Below are 24,046 nucleotides of genomic sequence, written 5' to 3' on the forward strand. Positions count from 1 at the left end.
TTTTGGTGTTCGGTCGTAGCAGGAACCGAACCCACGACCTTGTGTATGCAAGGCGGGCATGCTAACCATTGCACCACGGTGACATTGTTGAAAGCGATTATGTCTATTTTTTCTACGACATTTGTTTTAAAAAATTGACATTTATTTTCCAATATGTATATTTAGTAGGGCTGTCAACTGGGATTATTCCCGTCCCGAAATCCCGGAATTTTCGGGAAGGGATTAATCTCGAATCCCGGAATTTTCGGGAAGGGATTAATGTTCGTTAAGTATTATAGCAAATTGCTTTTTAATTTATTCTTATGTTATTTTGTTAATAAAATTGACTTAAACTACATTGGTTCAAATTACTACAATTTTTGGCTCTGTAGGTTGTTAGTACACGTATGACTGATGCATATTTGGATTTAATGTACATTTAAATTTTATTGGCCGTTACAATTTCACACTCGCGAACTGTACCGTTACGTGCTTTACGTACAGACTAATCGTGTTTCCTTCTCGCACCAGTTTGGTATTCGATAACCAATTTAAAATAATTTTCAATACAAGAGTACTGACGTTTATTCGGCTCCATACTGTGGCTCTCACTTCAGTTCGTTATTACACAGAGATACGCGAAGACGCGAGTTTTTACTAGGGATTGAAGCTCCGTAAATCCACTCTTACAACGTTCGGCACGCTCCAATCGCGCTGTATAAAATATTAGTGAAGAAGTGAAATGTAGAACCAGACCCCCGATTATTTCGTTCGTTATTTTTTTGTTCGAAAATTTTTTGGTTTTTTCTTTGTTAAAAGAAAGAAATAAACAAAACACAATCTCATAAAGGCGAAATAAAAGCATAAAAGTCGTGCAACAAAAGTGAAAGAAAACATAATAAATGTTCTGGTAATTAAAAGTGTATAAACAAAAAAATTCCTTCTAGTTACTAGTATAGTGAATATGTGTATGTTGACGTTAGCAGTGACGTTGACGTCAACAGCGACAATATATACTATGAGAGTAGCTCATACGTTCGCTCTGTGAAATGCTAATAGATGAATAGAGGTGTAGTATATGTGTGTGTGTATGTCAGTGCGCTGGAAGAATAATGAAAAATGATGGTGGTTAAATTCCCCCATATATCCATCGATGACGAAGTCCCCCCATAAAGAGTTGCCAATCGTTTTTTTGCTCTCTTACTCACATACCCAAAGATTGGGCATTTTTGCAGCAGTGATTGAATCACAAATATTTAGAATGAATTTGCTAATAGATATTAAAGAAAAAATGTTTTGAAAATTTATAATAAACAGGATGATCTTTAATTTTTGTATGGAAGATTTAAAACGATCTATATCTTTATAATTCCAAAAATCAAAAACCTATATCCCCATATTAATCCCCAATACTGGCAACACTGCCCCCATAATATATCCATCGAAGGAGAAAAAGATGGAAAGAAGAAATGATGAAATAAAGTGAATAGTTAACAAAGTTAACAGTGCTAAGTGTCGGTCGTCGTCTTTGGTTATTCTCTTTTTTGTTTGAAATTTTGTTAAGAAAAAGTAAATTTTACCCATATAACCTTCATTGTTTTTGTTCATTGGATAGACATAGCTCAAGTGGAAAAAATGCCGCGTTGAATTATGAGTGTGTGTATGTGAAAAACAAGTAAAAAAAAATTGTTGGAATCTTCTTATAAGAAAAACTAGAAAAAGAAGTCAACCGCTTGCTATTTGCCCTCATTGATCTTCTCTTCTGTTTTGGAGTATTTTACTCAACTGTCAAAAAAGAAACGAAAATGTCAAGGAGATTTATTTGTTTAAGGACACCCAACAATGTCTGGCAATCGCCTCTTCTTCAAATCCTTGGAGAGACAAATATGTTCAATGCAAATCCTTATTGGAATAAGACCTATTGCCTATTGTTTAGACACCGCGTTGTCAAGTAAATAATGCAAGGGTGTGTCTTTTTTGTGACAAGTATTAAGGAATGTCTAGAGATCTTGGACGATTGTGAATTTCCAATGGGATATTTGTTGGATATGACAAATTAATAAAATATAATAAATGCGTATATATGCGTATCTGTGGTGGTTAAGTTATTCTCAAACTTTTTTCTACACTAGAGGTCATAAGTTTTCGTTCATTAAGACTTGATGACACGGGCAATGTAAAATGTGCTAGACCGGTTGGAACAAATCTATTTTTTCACAAGTGTATTTAAAAAATGGAAGTAAAAAAATTATAGAAAAAGGAACAAACTCTACTTTAGCAAAAGTTGTTAACTCAAAACACAAAAAAAAAAAAATAGTTCATTTTAAAGCAAAAATATTAAGTAAACATTTTGTAGGAAGAGTGTAGTTTTCGATATCGGCCCTTAAAAATTGGCGTATAGGTGCCCTGATTTTGAGACTTTCTGTCCTATGGACAAAGTTTAAAGTGGGCTAACGCGAACCTATAATCGATAGGTGGCCGGGGTTTGAGACTTTCACCTATGGACAGGGTCAAAAGTGGGCTAATGTTAGCTAGTTTTGAAATTTTGAAAATTTCTCCTATGGACAGAGTCTAAAGTGGACTAACGCGAACACAAGGTCGATAGGTGGCCGGGGTTTGAGACTTTCACCAATGGACAGAGTCCAAAGAGGGTTAATTCTAGCCCAGGGATATAGGTGACCGGCCTTTGGCAGGGGTTTAAGACTTTCTCCTGTGGACAGAGTCTAAAGTGGGCTAACGCGAACCCAAAGTCGATAGGTGGCCGGGGTTTGAGACTTTCACCAATGGACAGAGTCCAAAGAGGGTTAATTCTAGACCAGGGGTATAGGTGGCCGGCCTTTGGCAGGGGTTTGAGACTTTCTCCTGTGAACAGAGTCTAAAGTGGGCTAACGCGAATCTAAAGTCGATATGTGGTCGGGGTTTGAGACTTTCACCTATGGACAGAGTCCAAGGAGGGCAAATTCTAGCCCAAAGGGATATGGTAGCCGACCTTCGGCCCAAAATGGGCTAACGCGAACCCGGGTCCATGGTTATGAAGATTTTTTTTGTAACTCCGAAAATAGTTTCTTTCTGAAAAAAGTGGTCTTCACATTTTGTATTTAGAATCGAAAAGTCTATACGCTGGCCAAAAATTGGACCAATCGGACAACTTGTACTAAAGTAGATTTAAGCTCATTACTTATATTAAATTTAAAAAATGTTTCCGAATTTGGTATGAAAAGTTTTTTTTAAAGAGAAAACACCACAGGAGTGGTGCCGGTGCTCCAGTTTGTCGCAGTTTCAAAATTTTCCTATAATTTTTGTTTTTACTTTTTAAATTCTCTTGATATTAAAATCTTATTGAATTTATACAGAATTATCACTTGTTCAACATAATAACGAAATGGGTTCTTACTAGTTTTCCCAGATGTGTTCATGAGGACCACACAGAAAAAAATTTCACGAAATTTTTTCAATTAACGTCAATTAAAATTTTAATTGATTAAACATTTTTTTATAGAAACAAAAATTAAAAGTATAACTTAATTTTTTAATTGGACCCACATGTGTTCATGAGGACATCACAGATAAAAATTTCACGAAAATTTTTCCAATTAACGTTACTTAAAATTTTAATTGTTTAAACATTTTTTTTATTGAAACAAAAATCAATCACAAAAATTAAAAGTATAACTTAATTTTTTAATTGGATCAATACATTTTTTAATTGACTTTCAAATAATTTTATTTCTGTTGTTGAAGACATTTTAATTAAAAAATTATGAGCTGTCTATGGGGTTCTATGAAGTTGTTCCAGAGCGTGTCCTTTGGAATGAGTCCAAGTCATGTCCTAAAGTGTAAATTTACCCCGTCAATAGCACAAGCATATAGATGTCGCATAATGCTTGCAGCTTTGGTATTACCGACGTTGCTGTCGAAGCGCTGTTTTGATAAATTAGTCATAAAGGCATCGGCGGTTTTAATTTCAAATTGTCTGCCAAAAAATGTAATAGATAAAAAAATAAAAAAAATGTTACTACAAAGTAGGTTCTATAACCTATTTTCTTTAACTTTCGTAAAGCCGGCAGAGAACAGAACTGGGTTACGCCGATGCAAACTGTATGAATTTTGATAGCAATGCTGACAAAAATTGCATGATATTAGAGAAATTTTCCTCATGACTGCCATCTACTGACTCAGTTTCGCTTCACAGTTTCGTTCTATTTCCTACTCTCTGGTTCGTATTTAGGCAAATTTTTGTTATAACTTGACGCTAAATGATCAAAATTATTGAAAATGGCTATTTTTAACGCGAAAATGCGAACTTAATACGGGCCTTTATTTCGAAGACGTACAACTTGAACGAAAGGACGCCAACTTCAAATATTCCGGTCCAAAATTTAATTTTAAAAAATTATAGATTCCGGTCCAAAATATAATTGTCAAATATTCTAAATCAAAAATTGTGAATATTCTTTTTATTAACATTTCTTCATTTTAAAAAAATTTCTGTAATATTGTGTAAATTGTGTTTTTTCCAAAATTTCGGCTTAATAATATTTTTTCAGTGCAGTGCAGAAAAAAATAGAATGTGATTAGATTTTCTTTTATCGAATCGATACTGAGGAACCGATCATTAGTAAGTCAGTATCTTTTCCACAACCCCACAAAGTGTATGGGACCGTGGGTAACCACTTCTGAGAGGTTTCTATACACCGAAAAAATTAAATTATTTTATTGAAAGAATGAACTACTTCGTGCGAAAATTGAACTAAATTGTACTGCACGTTTTGGATTTTCACTAAGCGTTGTTAAAACCAGGAACATTTAATGCCCAGATGTACTTTTTAACTGAAGTTCATGAAATTATATTTTCTCAGAGAAGAAAAAATGAACTACAAATAAAGAAAAAAATCATTGGCGCCAGATTATGGACATTTTAACCATACAGTAGCTCATTCTTACGATTTTTGGGAATCATACGAAAATTGTCTTCAATTTTAGTTCATAATTGATATACGGTCTTTGAACTTTATACCCACGTTTAGTTCGTAAAATGTTTGAGACATACTTAAAGAAAGGAAAATTTCATTGGGATGTGTGAAATTTCGAAAAAAAAAAATAATAAAATCTAACTACACACGAATAATTTTTCCAATAAAAATAAATCACATTTAGCATTAGTTTAACAAGCCACCATAGGTTAGGTTAGGTTAGGTTAAAGTGGCAGCCCGATTAAGATTCAGGCTCACAAGCCACCATGGTGCAATGGTAAGCATGCCCGCCTTGCATACACAAGGTCGTGGGTTCGATTCCTGCCTCGACCGAACACCAAAAAGTTTTTCAGCGGTGGAGGGTTTTGAGGGTTTCAAAGCTTCTCTAAGTGGTTTCACTGCAATGTGGAATGCCGTTCGGACTCGGCTATAAAAAGGAGGTCCCTTATCATTGAGCTTAACATGGAATCGGGCAGCACTGAGTGATAAGAGAGAAGTTCACCAAAGTGGTATCACAATGGACTGAATAGTCTAAGTGAGCCTGATACATCGGGCTGCCACCTAACCTAACAATGGACTTTTTTCTGTGTATACTCTTCTTTTATAGTAAAATTTTCCAGATATAAACTCAGATATTCGGGGAGGACTTATGTGAGAGGTTAATTCTAATGTGGTAATAAAGCACATGTCCCACGAAAATTGTCCACTATTGACAGGTATCCGTTTTACGGAGTGTCCAAGTTTGAGAGGTTTCACTGCATTAAGAAGAAAATTGTAATCCCAATTTAAGAACAAGAAATTTTTTGATTGAGACAATTTTGTTTGTTAAAGGCCGATACTATGTTCATTCTAATGAAAAAAATTTTATAGAAACCATTATTTCGCACATAGAAAGCAGTGTTTTTAGCTAACAAGGAGCACTATTTAACAGGGAGCGATATGGAATTAAGTTGGGGGTTGTTGCTTGCTATTACAAAATTAACATTTTATTTTTCCTTGGGTAATTGATCTGCTACTCCTTTGATCCTTTGTATATTTTCGGAACAATAATATGATCCGTGTTTGCGTTATAAACCCAAACAATTAGTTTTAATAAATTATTTCGTAAATCACATTGCAAATGGCGCCATGCTATAAACGTCAGCTTTTCAACTCGAAGAAGAACAAAATACCACAAATAGAAAAAATTCGGTAGTTTTTCGCATTTTTTGATTTTGTATGGAGTTTCAATGCGAAAACCGAACAGAGTACCGGCCTTTAGGTAACATAGCGACGATAGGTTGTAGCATTTCTAACGAAATTAATTTTTAACAATCATAAAATGTAACCAGGGGTGAATGTCACCATATAATATATGGCTCAACCATCTCTTTGTTCTCCAAAAATAATATTCTCACAAATAATAGACATATGTATGTATAAAAGTACATTTAAGCAGTTCCCCCCATATTTCATAGATTCAAACTTCATGAGCTGTCTTTGCAATTTTATTATTTTTGTGTTAGGTTTATGAGACTTTTTAATTAGCACATACTTTATTTGCAACAGTTTTGTTTTTACTGTAAATTACTTGAACACCTTGTCGTCCAACGTTTCTCTCAAACACAATAACTTCTAATAACAGCACAAACAGCAACAAATGCCTGCTTAGAACACACTTGCTAGACACAATAAAAGAACCCCCACCCCCAAAAAAAATGCTTACTAACTAATATATCAACGATTCGGTTCGTTTCGGCGGCTTTGGTAGTCGGTCATTCGGTGTGCAAGCGAATTGAAAAAAATATGCTTAGGGGTTTTTAGAACAACCGACCGAATATTAAGAGTGCGTGTATGTTTGTTGGTGTATATGGTTCATACTGCTTTTGGCTTTTTGGTATTCTGCTGGTGGCGTTGTAGTTGTTTTGCTACTCTTGCTACAATGACGACGTCATACCTTCACGTACGAAAATTCCACCGCAAGTTAATGTGATGTGTTGTTGTTGTTTCTTCTCATATCTATTTAACTTTTCCAGATTCCTTTTTGTTTTTCATATTTATCTAGTTGTTTTTCATTTTCTTCCATCTTACTGGCCACTTTATATTACGTCTTTTGTTAGCCCAGTTGAATTTCGCTGTCTCTGCTTCGGCGACTGCTTTCTCGCTCTCTCTCAGGCTCAACATAAAATATTTTAGGTTCACATGTATGAGAGTATGTCAGAAATGTTTTTATGTACATATGTATGTAGGATATTGTGTCATTGAGATTTGAGTTTTACTTTGGGTTTGTTGTCATTCTTGTCTCATTTTCTTTTTACCCCGTTTTATCTTCTTTTCTATCTTTCTACAATGTTTGGCGGCTAAGCTTACGTTACGTTTTTTTTTAAATATCCTTCACATTCTTTCAAATGATTGTTTATTGTGTCGGGGCAACATTTTGTGCGTTTCGTTTTGTTTACCTTTTTTATATCTCTTATGTGAGCAACAATTACCAGTATCTCCAAGCAATCTCTGTGTCAGCATCTCGTTGCCTATATGTTGTGACGTATTGTTGTATTATAGAAATACCGGGCTATTGTGTTAGATATGAATCAAATATGTTTCGGGTTTCTTCTAATTGTAAAGCAATCTTTTTAAAGGAAATATTGGGAGTGGGGTGTTTTCGGAAACGACTACAAACATTAACATTGACAGCATCAATAACACATCATTAATTTTAGATTGTTTTATAAATAAATCAAATTGTGGTTGAGTGGGGTTTTATAATTTTTCGATTCATTTTTTTTGTTTTGTGTGGAGAATATTTTTATATAGTCTTGGTTGTATTATAAGAAAAAAAATATTTTAGATATAAAATATGTATGTATATCATTTTACCCCGCGCCACACTGTGGAACAGGGTATTATAAGTTAGTGCATATGTTTGCAACACCCAGAAGGAGACGAGATAGACATATGGTGTCTTTGGCAAAATTGCTCAAGGCGGGCCTACAGTCGACCTAGCCATGCCCGACTGTCCGTCTGTCTTTTATTTTGGAAGAAATCGGTTCAGTTTTAGATATAGCTTCCATATATATCTTTCGTCCGATAAATACCAATATGACACTAGAAGCTAGAATTTCAGCCTGACTAGCTTTAAATTTTGCACAAGGAGTGCTCTCGATGGTGTCGTAAAGTGTACTGGATTTGGCTGAAATCGATAGCTATATAGATATAGTAGAAGATATAGCTCTCATATATATCTTTCGTCCGATATATACTAATATGACACTAGAAGCCAGAATTTCAGCCTAACTAGCTTTAAATTTTGCCCAAGGAGTGCTCTCGATGGTGTCGTAAAGTGTACTGGATTTGATTGAAATCGATAGCTATATACACAGAAAAAAATATCGCCAAAATATTTCCAATTAAAAAGTTAATTGAAGTTGAAAAAAATTTCAATTAATAAATTAATTGATACAATTAAATTTTTAATCAAGATAGAAATATTAAGTCAATTAAGTCGATGATTGAAAATTTAAAAATTTTTAATTAAAACATTAATTGATACTATTAACTTTTTAGTCAAATTCGGAAGACTAAGTCAGTTAAAGAAAGTGATGAATATTTTTTAATTTTTAATTAAAAATGTATTTCAAACAATCATTTGTTAATCCAAATAAAAACCAATTCAGAAAATAATTGAAAATAGTTACATTTCTTAATTAAAAAATTAATTGAGTTTTGCAATCAACATCAACTAAATTTTCAATTGAATCAATTAAAAAATTAATTGAAATTTGCTAATGAAATCAATTAATATTTTAATCAAGAATTTTTTCTATGACTAATTAAAACTGTGATTGATACTATCATTTTCGTGATTGAAGACATTTCAATTAAAAAATTAATTGGATCAATTAATTTCGTGATTGAATCAGAAAATTTTTTTTGTGTGTAGATATAGTAGAAGATATAGCTCTCATATATATCTTTCGTCCGACGGCCCCAGAAGCCAGGGATTTGCCCTGATTTGCTTTGTACAGGGAGTAGGATTAACGTTCTGGATATGCATGGCAATTTTAGTTGTAATCGGTTCCGACTAAGTATAGCTCCCATATATATCCTTCGCCCGATTTACACTCATATAACCACAAAGGCCAACGTTTTACTCTGATTTACGTGAAACTTTGCACAGGGAGTAGAATTACGTTCTCGATATAGTACATGTCAATTTTGTTTGAAATCGGTTCAGATTTAGATTTAGATCCCATATATATCTTTCATCTGATTTACGTGAAATTTTGAACAGAAATCGGTTCAGATTTAGATATAGCCCCCATATATATCTTTCCCCCGATTTTCACTCATATGATCATAGCGTTCAAAGTTGTATTCCGATTTACGTGAAATTTTGCACAGAGAGTAGAATTAACATTGCATACATGAATGCCAAATTTGGTTGAAATCTGCTCAGATTTAGATGTAGCTTCCATATAAATGTTTTTCTGATTTCGGGAAAAATGACCAAAATACCAACATTTTCCTTGTAAAATCGCCACTGCTAAGTTGAAAACTTGTAAGAATGACTACAGTTTTACTACAACAAAATTTTTCCATTTAAAGTCTCAATTGACTTTTAAAAAATATTCCATTAAAAATTTTATTGATTCAACAAATTTTTTACTTGAAACAAAAATCAATCGCAAAAACTAATAGTATCAATTAATTTTTTAATTGGATCAATAAATTTTTTTAATTGGTACTATCATTTCTGTGATTGAAGACATTTCAATCACGAAATTAATTTGATCAATTAATTTCGTGATGGAAGTGAGAGAAGTTGACCAATGTGGTATCACAATGGACTGAATAGTCTAAGCGAGCCTGATACATCGGGCTGCCACCTAACCTAACCTAACCTTCATGATTGAATCAGAAAAACATTTTTATGTGTGTATAATGCATATCTATTGACCTGTATATTATAAATACATAAATACTGCGAAGTTACCTAAAAATTGCTTCAGATTTCAATGTTTCTCATATTTATACCCTTCACCACTACTGTGGTACAGGGTATAATAAGTTTGTGCATTTGTATGTAACGCCAAGAAGGAGTAATCATAGACCAACCTTTTAGTATACGGATCGGCTTAGAATTAAATTCTGAGTCGATTTAGCGATGTCCGTCTGTCTGTCTGTCCGTCTGTCTGTCTGTCTGTCTGTCTGTCTGTTGATGTATTTTTGTGTGCAAAGTACAGCTCGCAGTTTTAGTCCGATTGTCCTAAAATTTGGTATAGGATCTTGTTTCGGCTCAAAGACGATCCCTATTGATTTTGGAAAACATCGGTTCAGATTTAGATATAGCTGCCATATATATTTTTCGCCGATCTGGTCATAATTGGCGTGTATATCAACCGATCTTCCTCAAATTCCGTACATCCGAATATTTTATGGGTCTCGAAAAACTTGGAAAATACCAGCCAAATCGGTTCAGATTTAGATACAGCTCTCATACATAGCTTTCGCCCGATTTACATTCATTTGCCCAAAGAGGCCAATTTTTAACTCCGATTTGGTTGAAATTTTGCACAGGGAGTAGAATTAGCATTGTAACTATGCGTGCCAAATTTGGTTGAAATCGGTTCAGATTTGGATATATCTCCCATATATAGCTTTCGCCCGATTTACACTCATATGACCACAGAGGTCAATTTTTAACTCCGATTTAGTTGAAATTTTGCACAGGAAGTAGAATTAGCATTGAAACTATGCGTGCCAAATTTGGTTGAAATCGGTTCAGATTTGGATATATCTCCATATATAGCTTTCGCCCGATTTACACTCATATGACCACAGAGGCCAATTTTTTGCTCCGATTTAGTTGAAATTTTGCACAGCGAGTAGAATTAGCATTGTAGCTATGCGTGCCAAATTTGGTTGAAATCGGTTCAGATTTAGATATATCTCCCATATATATCTTTCGCCCGATTTACACTCATATGACCACAGAGGCCAATTTTTAACTCCGATTTAGTTGAAATTTTGCACAGAGAGTAGAATTAGCATTGTTGCTATGCGTGCCAAATTTGGTTGAAATCGGTTCAGATTTAGATATAGCTCCCATATATATGTTTTTCTGATTTCGACAAAAATGGTCAAAATACCAACAATTTCCTTGTAAAATCGCCACTGCTTAGTCGCAAAGTTGTAAAAATGACTCTAATTTTCTAAACTTCTAATACATATATATCGAGCGATAAATCATAAATAAACTTTTGCAAAGTTTCCTTAAAATTGCTTCAGATTTAAATGTTTCCCATATTTTTTTACTAACATTGTGTTCCACCCTAGTGCATTAGCCGACTTAAATTTTGAGCCTGTAGATTTTGTAGAAGTCTATCAAATTCTTCCAGATCGAGTGATATTTAAATGTATGTATTTGGGACAAACCTTTATATATAGCCCCAAACACATTTGACGGATGTGATATGGTATCGAAAATTTAGATCTACAAAGTGGTGCAGGGTATAATATAGTCGGCCCCGCCCGACTTTAGACTTTCCTTACTGGTTTTTTACTAAAATTGTGTTCCGCCCAGGGCATCAGCCGACTTAAATTTTAAGTCTATAGATTATTTAGAAGTCTAACAAGTTTTGCCCCGATAGAAAGAAAATTTTGTCAAAATTTTATTTCTTATTTCCATAGAAAAAAAATGTATTTCTATAGAAAATGTTCTTAAAATTTTTATTTTTATAGGAAATTTAGTCAAAATGTCATTTCTATAGAAAATGTTCACAAAATTTTACTCTTACAGAAAATTTTCTCAAAATTTTATTTCTACAGGAAATATTAAAATTGTATTTCTATCGGAAATTTTGTTAAAATTTTATTTCTATAGAAAATGTTGTCAAAAATTTTTTCTATAGACAATTTTGTCACAATTTTATTTCTATAGAAAATAGTTTCAAAAGTTTATTTCTATAGTAAATTTTTCAAGATTTTATTTCTATAGAAAATTTTGGAAAAATTTTATTTCTATAGGAAATTTTGTCAAAAATTGTTTTCTGTAGAAAATGTTGTCAAAATTCTATCATGTTCTCAAAATTTTATTCTTACAGAAAAATTTCCCTAAAATTTTATTTCTATCGGAAATTCTGTCAAAATTTTATTTTGATCGGAAATTTTGTCAAAATTTTATTTGTATAGAAAATTTTCTCAACATTTTAATTCTATAGAAAATTTTCTAAAATTTTATTTCTACAGGAAATTTTGTTAAATTTTTATTTCTGTAGGAATTATTGTCAAGATTTTATTTCTATAGAAAATGTTGTCAAAATGTGTTTTCTATCAAAAATGTTTTCAAAAATTTATTTCTATAGAAAATGTTGTCAAAAATTTTATTTCTATAGAAAATGTTGTCAAACATTTTTTCTATAGAAATTTTTTTCACAATTTTATTTCTACAGAAAATAGTTTCAATATTTTATTTCTATAGTAAATTTTTCAATATTTTTTATAGGAATTTTTCAATATTTTATTTCTATAGGAAATTTTGTAAAAATGTTATTTCTATAGGAAATTTTGTCAAAAATTGTTTTCTGTTGAAAATTTTGTCAAAATTCTATCATGTTCTCATAATTTTATTTTTACAGAAAAATTTCCCAAAATTTTATTTCTATTGGAAATTCTGTCAAAATTTTATTTTGATCGGAAATTTTGTCAAAATTTTATTTGTATAGAAAATTTTCTCAACATTTTAATTCTATAGAAAATTTTCTTAAAATTTTATTTCTACAGGAAATTTTTTTAAATTTTTATTTCTGTATGAATTTTTGTCAAGATATTATTTCTATAGAAAATGTTGTCAAAATGTTTTTTCTATCAAAAATGTTTTCAAAAATTTATTTCTGTAGAAAATGTTGTCAAAAATTTTATTTCTATAGAAAATGTTGTCAAAAATTTTTTCTATAGAAAATTTTTTCACAATTTTATTTCTACAGAAAATATTTTCAAAATTTTATTCCTATAGTAAATTTTTCAATATTTTTTATAGGAATTTTTCAATATTTTATTTCTATAGGAAATTTTGTAAAAATGTTATTTCTATAGGAAATTTTGTCAAAAATTGTTTTCTGTTGAAAATTTTGTCAAAATTCTATCATGTTCTCATAATTTTATTTTTACAGAAAAATTTCCCAAAATTTTATTTTGATCGGAAATTCTGTCAAAATTTTATTTTGATCGGAAATTTTGTCAAAATTTTATTTGTATAGAAAATTTTCTCAACATTTTAATTCTATAGAAAATTTTCTAAAATTTTATTTCTACAGGAAATTTTGTTAAATTTTTATTTCTGTAGGAATTTTTGTCAAGATATTATTTCTATAGAAAATGTTGTCAAAATGTTTTTTCTATCAAAAATGTTTTCAAAAATTCATTTCTATAGAAAATGTTGTCAAAATTGTTTTTTCTTTAGAAAATTTTGTCAAAATTTTATTTCTATAGAAAATAGTTTAAAAATGTTATTTCTATAGCCAATTTTTCCATATTTTCTGTAGGAGATTTTGTAAAAATTTTATTTCTATAGGAAATTTTGTCAAAAATTGTTTTCTGTAGAAAATTTTGTCAAAATTCTATCATGCTCTCAAAATTGTATTCTTACAGAAAAATTTCTCAAAATTTTATTTCTATCGGAAATTCTGTCAAAATTTTATTTTGATCGGAAATTTTGTCAAAATTTAATTTCTATAGAAAATTTTCTCAACATTTTAATTCTATAGAAAATTTTCTCAAAATTTTATTTGTACAGGAAATTTTGTCAAATTTTTATTTCTATAGGAATGTTGTTCAAGATTTTATTTCTATAGAAAATTTTGTCAAAATCTTTTTTCTATAGAAAATGTTTTCAAAAATTCATTTCTATAGAAAATTTTGTCAAAATTTTATTTCAATAGAAAATTGTGTCGAAATTTTATTTTTATAGTAAATTTTTTCAATATTTTGTTTCTATAGGAATTTTTCAAGATTTTATTTCTATAGGAATTTTTCAAAATTTTATTTCTATAGGAAATTTTGTCAAGATTTTATTTCTGTAGTAAATTTTTTCAAAACATTATTTCAATTGAAAATTGTTGGAGAGGAATATTTTGCAAAATCTACCGAAACACAAACAATTCTACCAATCTACCAAACAGTAAAAAAATCTACCATTTTTGGTAGAATTCTACCGTGGCTATAACTAAAAGTGGTTCGATATGGCCCATTTGCAATGCCATCTGACCTACATGAAAAACAACTACTTGTGCCAAATTTCAAATCGATAGCTTGTTTCATTCGGATGTTAGCGTTATTTCAATAGAGGGACGGACGCGCTCCGCTAAATTGACGAAATGTTTCGTTGTGAACTTCATTTTGTCCGTTTCCTCCACGGAAGAACTAGATTTTTCGCATTTTTTATTTTTTTATAACGCTATAAAATTAGAATAAAATTTTATATAAAAAAACAATAATTAAAAAAATTGTCCTACAGGGGATTTGGACATGGGTCCTCAAAGCACTTGTTAAGCGTTAAAAGTTAAAACGTGCATGTCCGATTGTAAATTCGTAACCATTGCGTTTTCATATCGTGAACGTTGGTAGTTTGTTTGAAACACCTGATTTAATTTTATCGTTGTCAGATTGACTCAAACTGTTCTCAGTTTGAATCAATTTCATGAACGGATCATTTTGAAACATGAGCGCCGTTCATTGCTAATTTTATGGGGGTAGATTTTGATAAAAACAAAAGTTGTATAGTCGGGTCTAGACTTGTCTTAATAAAAATTTGATTTTCTTCTTTTCGTTGTTCACCTCACAAAAACCCCAGATTTCACATAGAAGTACAGTGAAACTTCTCAAACTGGGTCATTCTGAAAACCGGACACCTCCCAAATTTGGACAAAATCTTGGCGACCGTTAGTGTCCATTTCTCGGAGTTTAAATGTAGTTGTTTTGCAAATTTTTGAGTCACAAAAATTCTTTGAAGTTATTTAAAAAAAAAAAAAATATTAATTCCAAAAATTTCACTTTGTTTCTTTCCAGTTATTTTGTTAAGTTTGCTGTTCTACTGTAAATACCACCACGCCAACATCAAAAAGTGTAAAATCGAATTCACTCATATTCGGGGTTAATGCTTGTGTTTGTGGGGAGAAGAAGAAAGTGTAAACCAACCCCCTTGGTAAAATAAAACAAACTCCATAAGAGTTTGTAACGAATCCGTTTTTAAAGTATTATTAAATATACAATCGACCCATACAAAAAAAAAAAAAATTATAAAATTCTGTGTCAGTGTTGTCCCAATAAAAACAACAAAACGAAAACCATACAAAGTAAAATTCTGACGTAGATATTAATCATCCTATTCTTATGCTGTGGATTTACTTGGCACTGGAGCTTAATTATAATCTCCCTTGATATCAGGTGTACGTTTGCTTGTTTCAATGTAAAAAGTTTGACCAATTCCATTTGAATTGTATGCCAAAATTGTTTTATTGCGATTGTTATATTACACAAACATTATCGTTACCATCGCGTTCGTTGTCGTTTATTCGTCGTCGCTGTTATTGTAATTTAACGTGGCCGTTGTTGTCGTCGTCGCCGTCGTGTTTAAATCGTCGCTGTCCGCGTCATTATTAATTGGTGGCTAACGTTGTCTCGTCAACACTCCAAATCCCATCAATATGTTCAAGTGCATTCCAATATTTAAGGGCTGTAATCGCCAAGTCGAATTTGTCGACAAACGTCACTGCTCTCTGCCCACTGTACCCGAGGAGATTCTACGCTATTCGCGTACCTTGGAGGAATTGTTCTTGGATGCGAATCACATACGTGATTTACCGAAGGTAAGTTTATCATTTTGCATATTTTTCAAAGAATTGAGAATAATCGTCCTGAAATCGATACCATATAATATCAATATTTGGTTTAAAAATCCTACCGATGGGCATTATTTCATTGGAAATTGTATAGTTCGAGTACCCCAAATTGTAATGATGTTGTTGTTGTATGTTAGTCCAAAAGAGATATCTGAGTTGCTATTCATCCAAATTTTTAGTTAAATTATCTTGTGAATTTAACTCCCAGTTAACAGAAAGTAAAATGGAAATAATTTCTCTCCGGATAAATTTATCGGAAAATGTTTTTATCAGTTAATTTTTTAACTGGCATTTGGAATAGATGACAGCTAGTATGTCCACAGTACGGTTTAAAAGTTCGTTAGCTAACGTAGCACTAACGGAGCTATAAGAAAATGGGGGTTAAAGGACTTTGATAGCACATGAAAAAAAGAAAAGCATAAATTAAAATTTGTTTCCTAGAATCAAGTGCGCAAAGCTCAAATTTAAAAGAGATCCTTACTTCAATTCTCCGCTTCTTTGGCTCGGAATCAATACCAAAATCATTAGTGTAAATACAAAATATTTGGAAACGGGCATGTTTTTTTTTGCAGTGTGTCTGAATGTCTTTTAGCTTTTTTTCGACAAAATTTTTACCATTTTGTTAAAGCCTATTTGAAACAAAAAAGATAAAATTAAAATTACCCTTTAAAAATATGAAAAAACGAATTAAGAATATTGAAGCGAATTCAAATAAAGTACCTTTTTGGGAGGACATTTTTGGACGTGCTTTTAAAGTTGTGCCGAAATAACATAAATAACATCTCTGGCAGGACATTTTTGGAAGAGCCTTTAGAACAACTTACATATTTGTTTGCTGAGTGGTTAAGAGAAGATATAGACTAGATTGATAGCCATATACTCCATCTTGTCCAAATCTGTGATGTGGGGCTAACATTTAGACCCGAGTCCTCAAGAATTGATTTCAAAATGCCTTAGCCAAGCTCAGTAAAATCTAAATTAGCACTTTGGTCCAAAATAAAATCTGGAGTCCCTTTTTAGTTCAAATGCTCCATATGCTCCCTATCTTCTGCGGTAGAAAATAGACAAGTTTTTTTTTTGTAATGTTGGCGATTAGCTTTTCTCATTTTTTAATAATGTTGAAGAAAAAAAAAAACAAATAATTTCATGTAACTTGATTAACTATACTGAACTTATTTCAAACAATTCCCCAAATGTAAAATACCCAATTTGGGGAAATACCAAATATTGGCAACATTGTTCGCCAATCTAAGCTTTCGCAATTACCGAAATAGCAAACTAATAATATTGGCATCACTGCTCGGAGAGTCAGCTTTATTCAGCTGCCGCAAACAAAATATAAAATAATTAGCCAAACTGAGTAAGATCTAAATTAGCACTTTGGTCTCAAAATAAAATCTGGAGTCCCTTTTTAGTTAAAATGCTCCATATGCTCCCTATATTCTGCGGTAGAAAATAGACAAGTTTTCTTTTTTTTTTTAATGTTGGCGATTAGCTTTTCTCCCTCTTCAATAATGTTGAAAACAAAAAATAATTTAATGTAACTTGATTAACTATACTGAACCTACTTCAAATAATTCCCCAAATTTAATATAACCAAATTTAATACAAGCTCTCGCAATTACCGAAATAGCAAACTAATAATATTGGCAACACTGCTCGGAGAGTCAGCTGAGATTATGCAGCTGCCTCAAACAAAATAAAACAAAAATATTTATAAATCACCAAATAACGGTATAACCTTGTGTGTATTTGACAGCTGACAAATTGATTTAACATCAGTGGCAAAACCCAATGCCCCTCCTCCATTAAATTGTCGGCTTTTAAAAGTGAAGAAACCAATTAAATACAAAATTTTACAAATGAAGAGCCGATAAACTTTCCTTCCTACACAAAGACCGGAAAACGCAATGTATTTAGCAGCAAAAGAATAAGAAAAATTCTACGAATTGTTTTGCTCTACTTTGAGCACAGTTTTTGATGGGGTTCAGAAGTGACAAGTGGTTGTTCGTTTAGCTATTGGTGCGCTACAGCGTTTACTGTTCATACATCTCTGATTGGGTGGAAGAAAAACGATTGCTCTTCTGTTGTTGCTACCGATGTTACTCTTATAATTACATTCAAGTTTTTAATTAAATATTTCCTTTAGCCATTAAACTTGGTTCTCCCGCATTCGCTACATCTTCTGTATGTTGGATCCATACAAAATCCATGCTGCAACAGACGCAGATGCAACCATATAGCAGCAGCATGGTAATTGTGGAAGAAAAAAAAATCTTTCTAACTTTTTATTCACAAAGTAATTGTGGTTTTGTGGTATGGGTAAGAAAAAATGTTGCTTGCTGTTAGTAAGTAGTCTTTCTTCGAAAGTTTGCTGTTAATTTATTTAAGAAAGGCATTTCCTTTATGTAATGTTTTATTGTACCTACCACCCAAGAATTGAAATAAGTACAGTGGTTTTTGTAATAGGTTGAGTTGTGGAAAAAGAGGTGCGTTGGTATGTAGAAAAAGAGAAGAACAACGACCCAAAGATTGGTAACTGAAGCCTCAGTTATTTTTTTACCTATGATTCTCCATACATTTCTAATCAGTAAAATCTTATAGAATGAAATTTAAATGTTATAGAATATCTAAAGATACTTTAAATGTCATATCGCACTTATTGCCTTTATACATTCTGGGCCAGCAGCAGTTACGAACTGTATTCAGTGCTTTTTAGTTTAGAGATAGCCCTCAATCTATGCAAATCCCTCCTACATCATATTAATGACCTGTTATAAAATATTACAGCCCATTATTTCAGGCTCAGACTATTCAGCCCAATGACCATTGTTGGCACTCGAGCCAAATATAATCTACCAAAATTTGGAGAAAATTGTAGCAAAAAAATTTTATTTTGTCAATGTTCTATCAATGTTTCGTTTCAATAAAAATTTGTGTCAAAATTTTATTTGTGTATTAAATTTTGTCGAAATTTTATTTCTATGGAAAATTTTGTCAAAATTGTATTTCTATAGAAAATTTTGTCAAAATTTTATTTCTATAGCAAATAATGTCAAAATTTTATTTCTATGGAAAATATTGTCAACATTTTATTTCTATAGAAATTTTTTTCAACATTTTATTTCGTTAGAAATTTTTGTCAAAATTTTATTTCTATAGAAAATTTTGTCAAATGTTTATTCTATAGAAAATTTTGTCAAAATTTTATTTCTATAGAAAATTTTGTCACAATTTCATTTCTATAGAAAATTCTGTCAACATTTTATTTCTATAGAAAACTTTGTCAAAATTTTATTTCTATAGAAAATTTTCTCAAAACTTTATTTCTATAGAAAATTTTGTCAAAATTTTATTTCTATAGAAAATTTTGTCAAAATTTTATTTTTATAGAAAATTGTCAAAATTTTATTTCTATAGAAAATTTTGTCATATTTTATTTCTATAGAAAATTTTGTCAAAATTTAATTTCTATTGAAAATTTTGTCAAAATTTTATTTCTATAGCAAATAATGTCAAAATTTTATTTCTATGGAAAATATTGTCAACATTTTATTTCTATAGAAATTTTTTTTTAATTTTATTTCGTTAGAAAATTTTGTCAAATGTTTATTCTGTAGAAAATTTTGTCAAATGTTTATTCTATAGAAAATTTTTTCAAAATATTATTTCTATAGAAAATTTTGTCAAAATTTTATTTTTATAGAAAATTGTGTCAAAATTTTATTTCTATAGAAAATTTTGTCCAAATTTTATTTCTATAGAAAATTTTGTCAACATTTTATTTCTTAGAAAATTGTCAAAATTGTATTTCTATAGAAAATGTTGTCAAAATTTTATTTCTATAGAAAATTTTGTCAAAATTTTGTCAAAATTTTTCTTTCTATAGAAAATTTTGTCAAAATTTTTCTTTCTATAGAAAATTTTGTCAAAATTTTATTTCTTTAGAAAATTTTGTCAAAATTTTATTTCTATAGAAAATTTTGTCAAAATTTTATTTCTATAGAAAATTTTGTCAAAATTTTATTTCTATAGAAAATTTTCTCAAAATTTTATTTCTATAGAAAATTTTCTCAACATTTTATTTCTATAGAAAATTTTCTCAACATTTTATTTCTATCGAAAATTTTCTCAACATTTTATTTCTATAGCAAGTTTTGTGAAAATATTATTTCTATAAAAAATTGTGCAAAATTTTATTTCTATAGAAAATTTGTGTAAAATTTTATTTGTACAGAAAATTTGTGCAAAATATTTGTTCTATAGAAATTTTGTTAGAATTTTATTTCTATAGAAGATTTTATCAAAATTGTATTTCTATAGAGTTTTTTGTCAAAATTTTATTTCTTTAGAAAATGTAGTCAAAATTTTATTTTTATAGAAAATCTTATCAAGTTTTTACTTCTGTAGAAAAATTTCTCAAAATTTTATTTCTACAGAAAATTTTGTCAAATTTTATTTTTAGAGGAAACTTTCTTAAAATTTTATTTGCAAAAAAAGTTTTTGCAATATTTTATTTCTATAGAAAATTTTATTAAAATTTTATTTCCAAAGAAAATTTTTGCTAAATTTTATTTCTATAGAAAATTTTGTTTCTGTAGAAAACTTTGTCAAAATTTTATTTTTATAGAAAATTTGTGGAGTAACTCTTAGTTGGAATATTTTGTAAAATCTACCAAAACATCAAGAATGATACCAATCTTCCAAACAGTACAAAATCTATCAGTATTGGTCGAATTCTACCAACTGTGGCAGCCGTGATTGTAACACCACACTGGTGACAAGCGGCCTCTTTCATAGCCGAGTCCGAACAGCGTTTTACTTTACGGCGAAACACAAAAATGTCACCAGCATTACAGAGGGAGGATAAATTTCGGTCGACTCTAGGATTGAACCGATATGTAAATGCGACTTTTTCGAAATTGTCAACGGTAACGATAGTCGTAAGAGTGGGATTTCCACATATTATAACGTGAAACATGTGTAATAGGCCTACTTGATAACGTGCTCGGGTTTTCATACTTTCTGATCAAAATTGAAGATTAAAGCTTACTTTTATGCTATACAGTGAAACTTCTCAAACTTGGGCACTTCAAAAACCGCACACAGGGAAGGGATATGATTAACTCCAAAATGTTATGTTCTGATGGGGAGACAACTTCATTTTTGTCGCAAAAATGTTTTTTTTTTCTAGTCAAACATAAAGTTGTTGTCGAAATCATGTTCGAGAAAACAACATGTTTACGACAAACATGTTACATGTTCACCGTCCAAAAATAACATTGTGCTCTAGGAGGTTATCATATTCTTTCTCTCAATCTCAAAAGTGGACAGTTGTCGTGATACGTTGGCTATACAATGGTGTCCTCTCAAAAGTGGACACCAACGATTGTCTACAATTTGTCCACATTTGGGAGGTGTCCACTTATGAGAGATTAATTTCATAAGTGGACAAGGTACCGACATGAAACTTGGCACAAGTAGCTATTATTGATGTAGGTCGGATGGTATTGCAAATGGATCTTTTTTAGGTATAGCCCAAATATAAACCGACCTCCAGATTTGACCTACGTAGTCGCATGGAAGATGAAATTTCATTTGATCCGGATAAAATTTGTTCATATCGTCTATTACTTAACTTAAACACCATATGGATTAACTTATAATTTAGAAGACAAAGGAAGTTTAATATACATTCTCATCGGTAACTGTTATCACAACCCAAGCAATTCGATTGTGGATCACATTCTTTTGTAGAATTTTGGCGGAGGGTACATAGGATTCGGTCTGATTGAACTTTCGACCCAATATACTTGTACTCTACTCACCACTGTCTCCGAGTATATTATCCTATTTTACAAACTAGGGGTGACAAAGTAAATAATCCTTTTCTTGTTTTGCCAGCAAGAAGTAAAGCTTGCTGCAAGCATGCTTTCGAAAAAAGAAAGGATAATTGCTACTTCCACCATACTGAACTTTTAAGGCTTCTCGTTTGTGACATGGACAGCAAAGAAGAGTATACATCAGCAGCAGCTACAAACTTTACTCCCTTAAATAATGAAAGAGAAACATTTAAATTGTGTTTCTTGTCCATCCTTTATGGAATAAATGCAACACTTTTGTGCTATACATAGAGATGAAACAGCTCCTTCATTAAAACTAAAATAGACTTTCAAGGCAAATGAACGTATGTATATGTGTGGATATATGGTATACATATACTTCGATACCCAGTTTTATTTTCAGAACACATATATATTTACATAATTATGAGAAAGGATTAAACATTTTTCTTGGAGGTCATTATATGGTCATTGCCTTATTGCATAGTGTTGCAGTTTATTCCTACAATGAAGGACGTGTATAGAAACCAATCCTTTTTGTAGTAAATTAATGTAAAAGGTTAGAACAAACAGTATAGAAGATGAAAATCTGTTTTCCAAGGGTATAGATAATGTATTTCGCTAGTTGCTTGCTTCTTCTATCATCTAAAGGCTAAACTTTAGACATTTTTTTTTGCTTCTTTTATCATCTAAAGGCTAAAATTTTGACAACATTTTCTATAGTAATAAAATTTTGACAAAATTTGCGAAAACAATAAAATGTTGCTAAAATTTTCTATAAAATGAAATTGTAACAAAATTTTGTATAGAAATGAAATTTTGACAAAATTTTTTTATAGAAATAAAACTTTGACAAAATGTTCTGTAGAAATGAAATTTTCACAAAATTTTCTATAAAAATGATATTTTGACTAAACTATCTATAGAAATAAAATTTTGACAAAATTTTCTGTAGAAATAAAAATTTGTAAAATTTTTCTTAAGATATAACATTTTAATAAAATTTTCGATAGAAGTAAAATTTTTGACAAAATTTTCTGTAAAAATTAACTTTTGACAAAATTTTCTATAGACATAAAATTTTGGCAAAATTGTCTATAGAAATAAAATTTTTAAAAAATTTTCTAGAGATATAAAATTTAGCAAAAATTTCTAGAGATATAAAATTTGTTGTTGTTTTTGATTTCAGCTTAAAACCATGCATTGACTAAACTACAAGTGTAGCTTAACCAACAGAGCAAAAGAATGTTTGTCAAATTTATCTGGGCAAAGCCCTATAGACTGCAAGATGGTTGGATGGATGCACGTTTCGGAATTACCACATTCCTCATCAGCATCCTCTACTTGCAGCAAAAATAAACAAAAATATAATTTTGCAAAAATTTTCTAGAGATATAAAATTTAGCAAAAATTTTCTAGAGATATAAAATTTTAACAAAATTTTCCATAGACAGAAAATTTTGAAAAAATTTTTCCATAGAAAAAAAATTTTGACAAAATTTTGTATAGACAAAATTTTCTATAGTAATAAAATTTTTAAAAAATTTTCTACCGTAGTAAAATTTTGACAAAACTTTCTACCGTAATAAAATTTTGACAAAATTGTCTACCGTAATCAAATTTTGACAAAATTTTCTATAGGAATTACTTTTTACTATAATTTCCTAGAGAAATAATATTTTGATAACATTTTCTATAGTAAAAAATTTTGAAAAAAATGTCTATAGAAATAAAGTTTGACCGAAAGTTGTAGACAATATATTCTATAGAAGTTAAAATTTTTAAAAAAATTTCTATAGATATTAATTTTTACAAAAACTTCCTATAGAAAAAAAATTTGAAAACTTTTTTATAGAAATAAAATTTTTACAAAATATTCTGTAGAAATAAAAGTTAGACGAAATGTTCTGTAGTGATGAAATGTACACAATATGGTCTATAGAAATTAATTTTTACAAAAATTCCTATAGAAATAAAATTTGGACAAAATTTTCTATAGAAATAAAATGTTGATAAAATTTTCTAATAAAATAAAATTTTTACAAAAATTTCCTATAAAAATGAAATTTTGACAAAATTTTCTATAGAAATGAAATTTTGACAAAATTTTCTATAGAAATAAAATTTTTACAAAAATTTCATATAGAAATGAAATTTAGACAAAATTTTCTACAGAAATAAAATTTTGACAAAATTTGTGGTAGAAATAGAATTTTGATAAAATAGAATTTTGATAAAGTAATAAAATTTTGATTAATATTTCTATCGAAAAAAATTGCAACAATTTTCGATAGAAATACAATTTTGATAAATCTTTCTCTAGTAATAACATTTTGACATTCTTTTCCAACATCCAACCATCTTGCAGTCTATA

At 30.2% G+C, this 24,046-nt stretch overlaps 1 protein-coding gene across 11 annotated transcripts in view; it reads left to right on the top strand.

The window, feature by feature from the left end:
• The first annotated feature begins 590 nt into the window (after positions 1–590).
• Positions 591–24,046, top strand: part of scrib (scribble planar cell polarity protein) — a 712,308-nt gene continuing 688,852 nt past the window's right edge. For 7 of the 11 annotated variants that reach the window (XM_075292328.1, XM_075292330.1, XM_075292336.1 and 4 more), the window contains exons 1-2: positions 591–889; positions 14,997–15,796. In XM_075292328.1, coding sequence (XP_075148443.1) covers positions 15,635–15,796 — 162 coding nt within the window. In that variant the 5' untranslated portion in view covers positions 591–889; positions 14,997–15,634. Of the gene's footprint in view, positions 890–1,483; positions 1,640–14,996; positions 15,797–24,046 lie in introns of those variants that run through there. The other 4 variants (XM_075292340.1, XM_075292339.1, XM_075292338.1 and 1 more) reach the window with 2 other exon arrangements.

The sequence above is a fragment of the Haematobia irritans genome, chromosome 1 (assembly GCF_050003625.1).
Source record: "Haematobia irritans isolate KBUSLIRL chromosome 1, ASM5000362v1, whole genome shotgun sequence".
Taxonomy (NCBI): Eukaryota; Metazoa; Arthropoda; class Insecta; order Diptera; family Muscidae; genus Haematobia; species Haematobia irritans.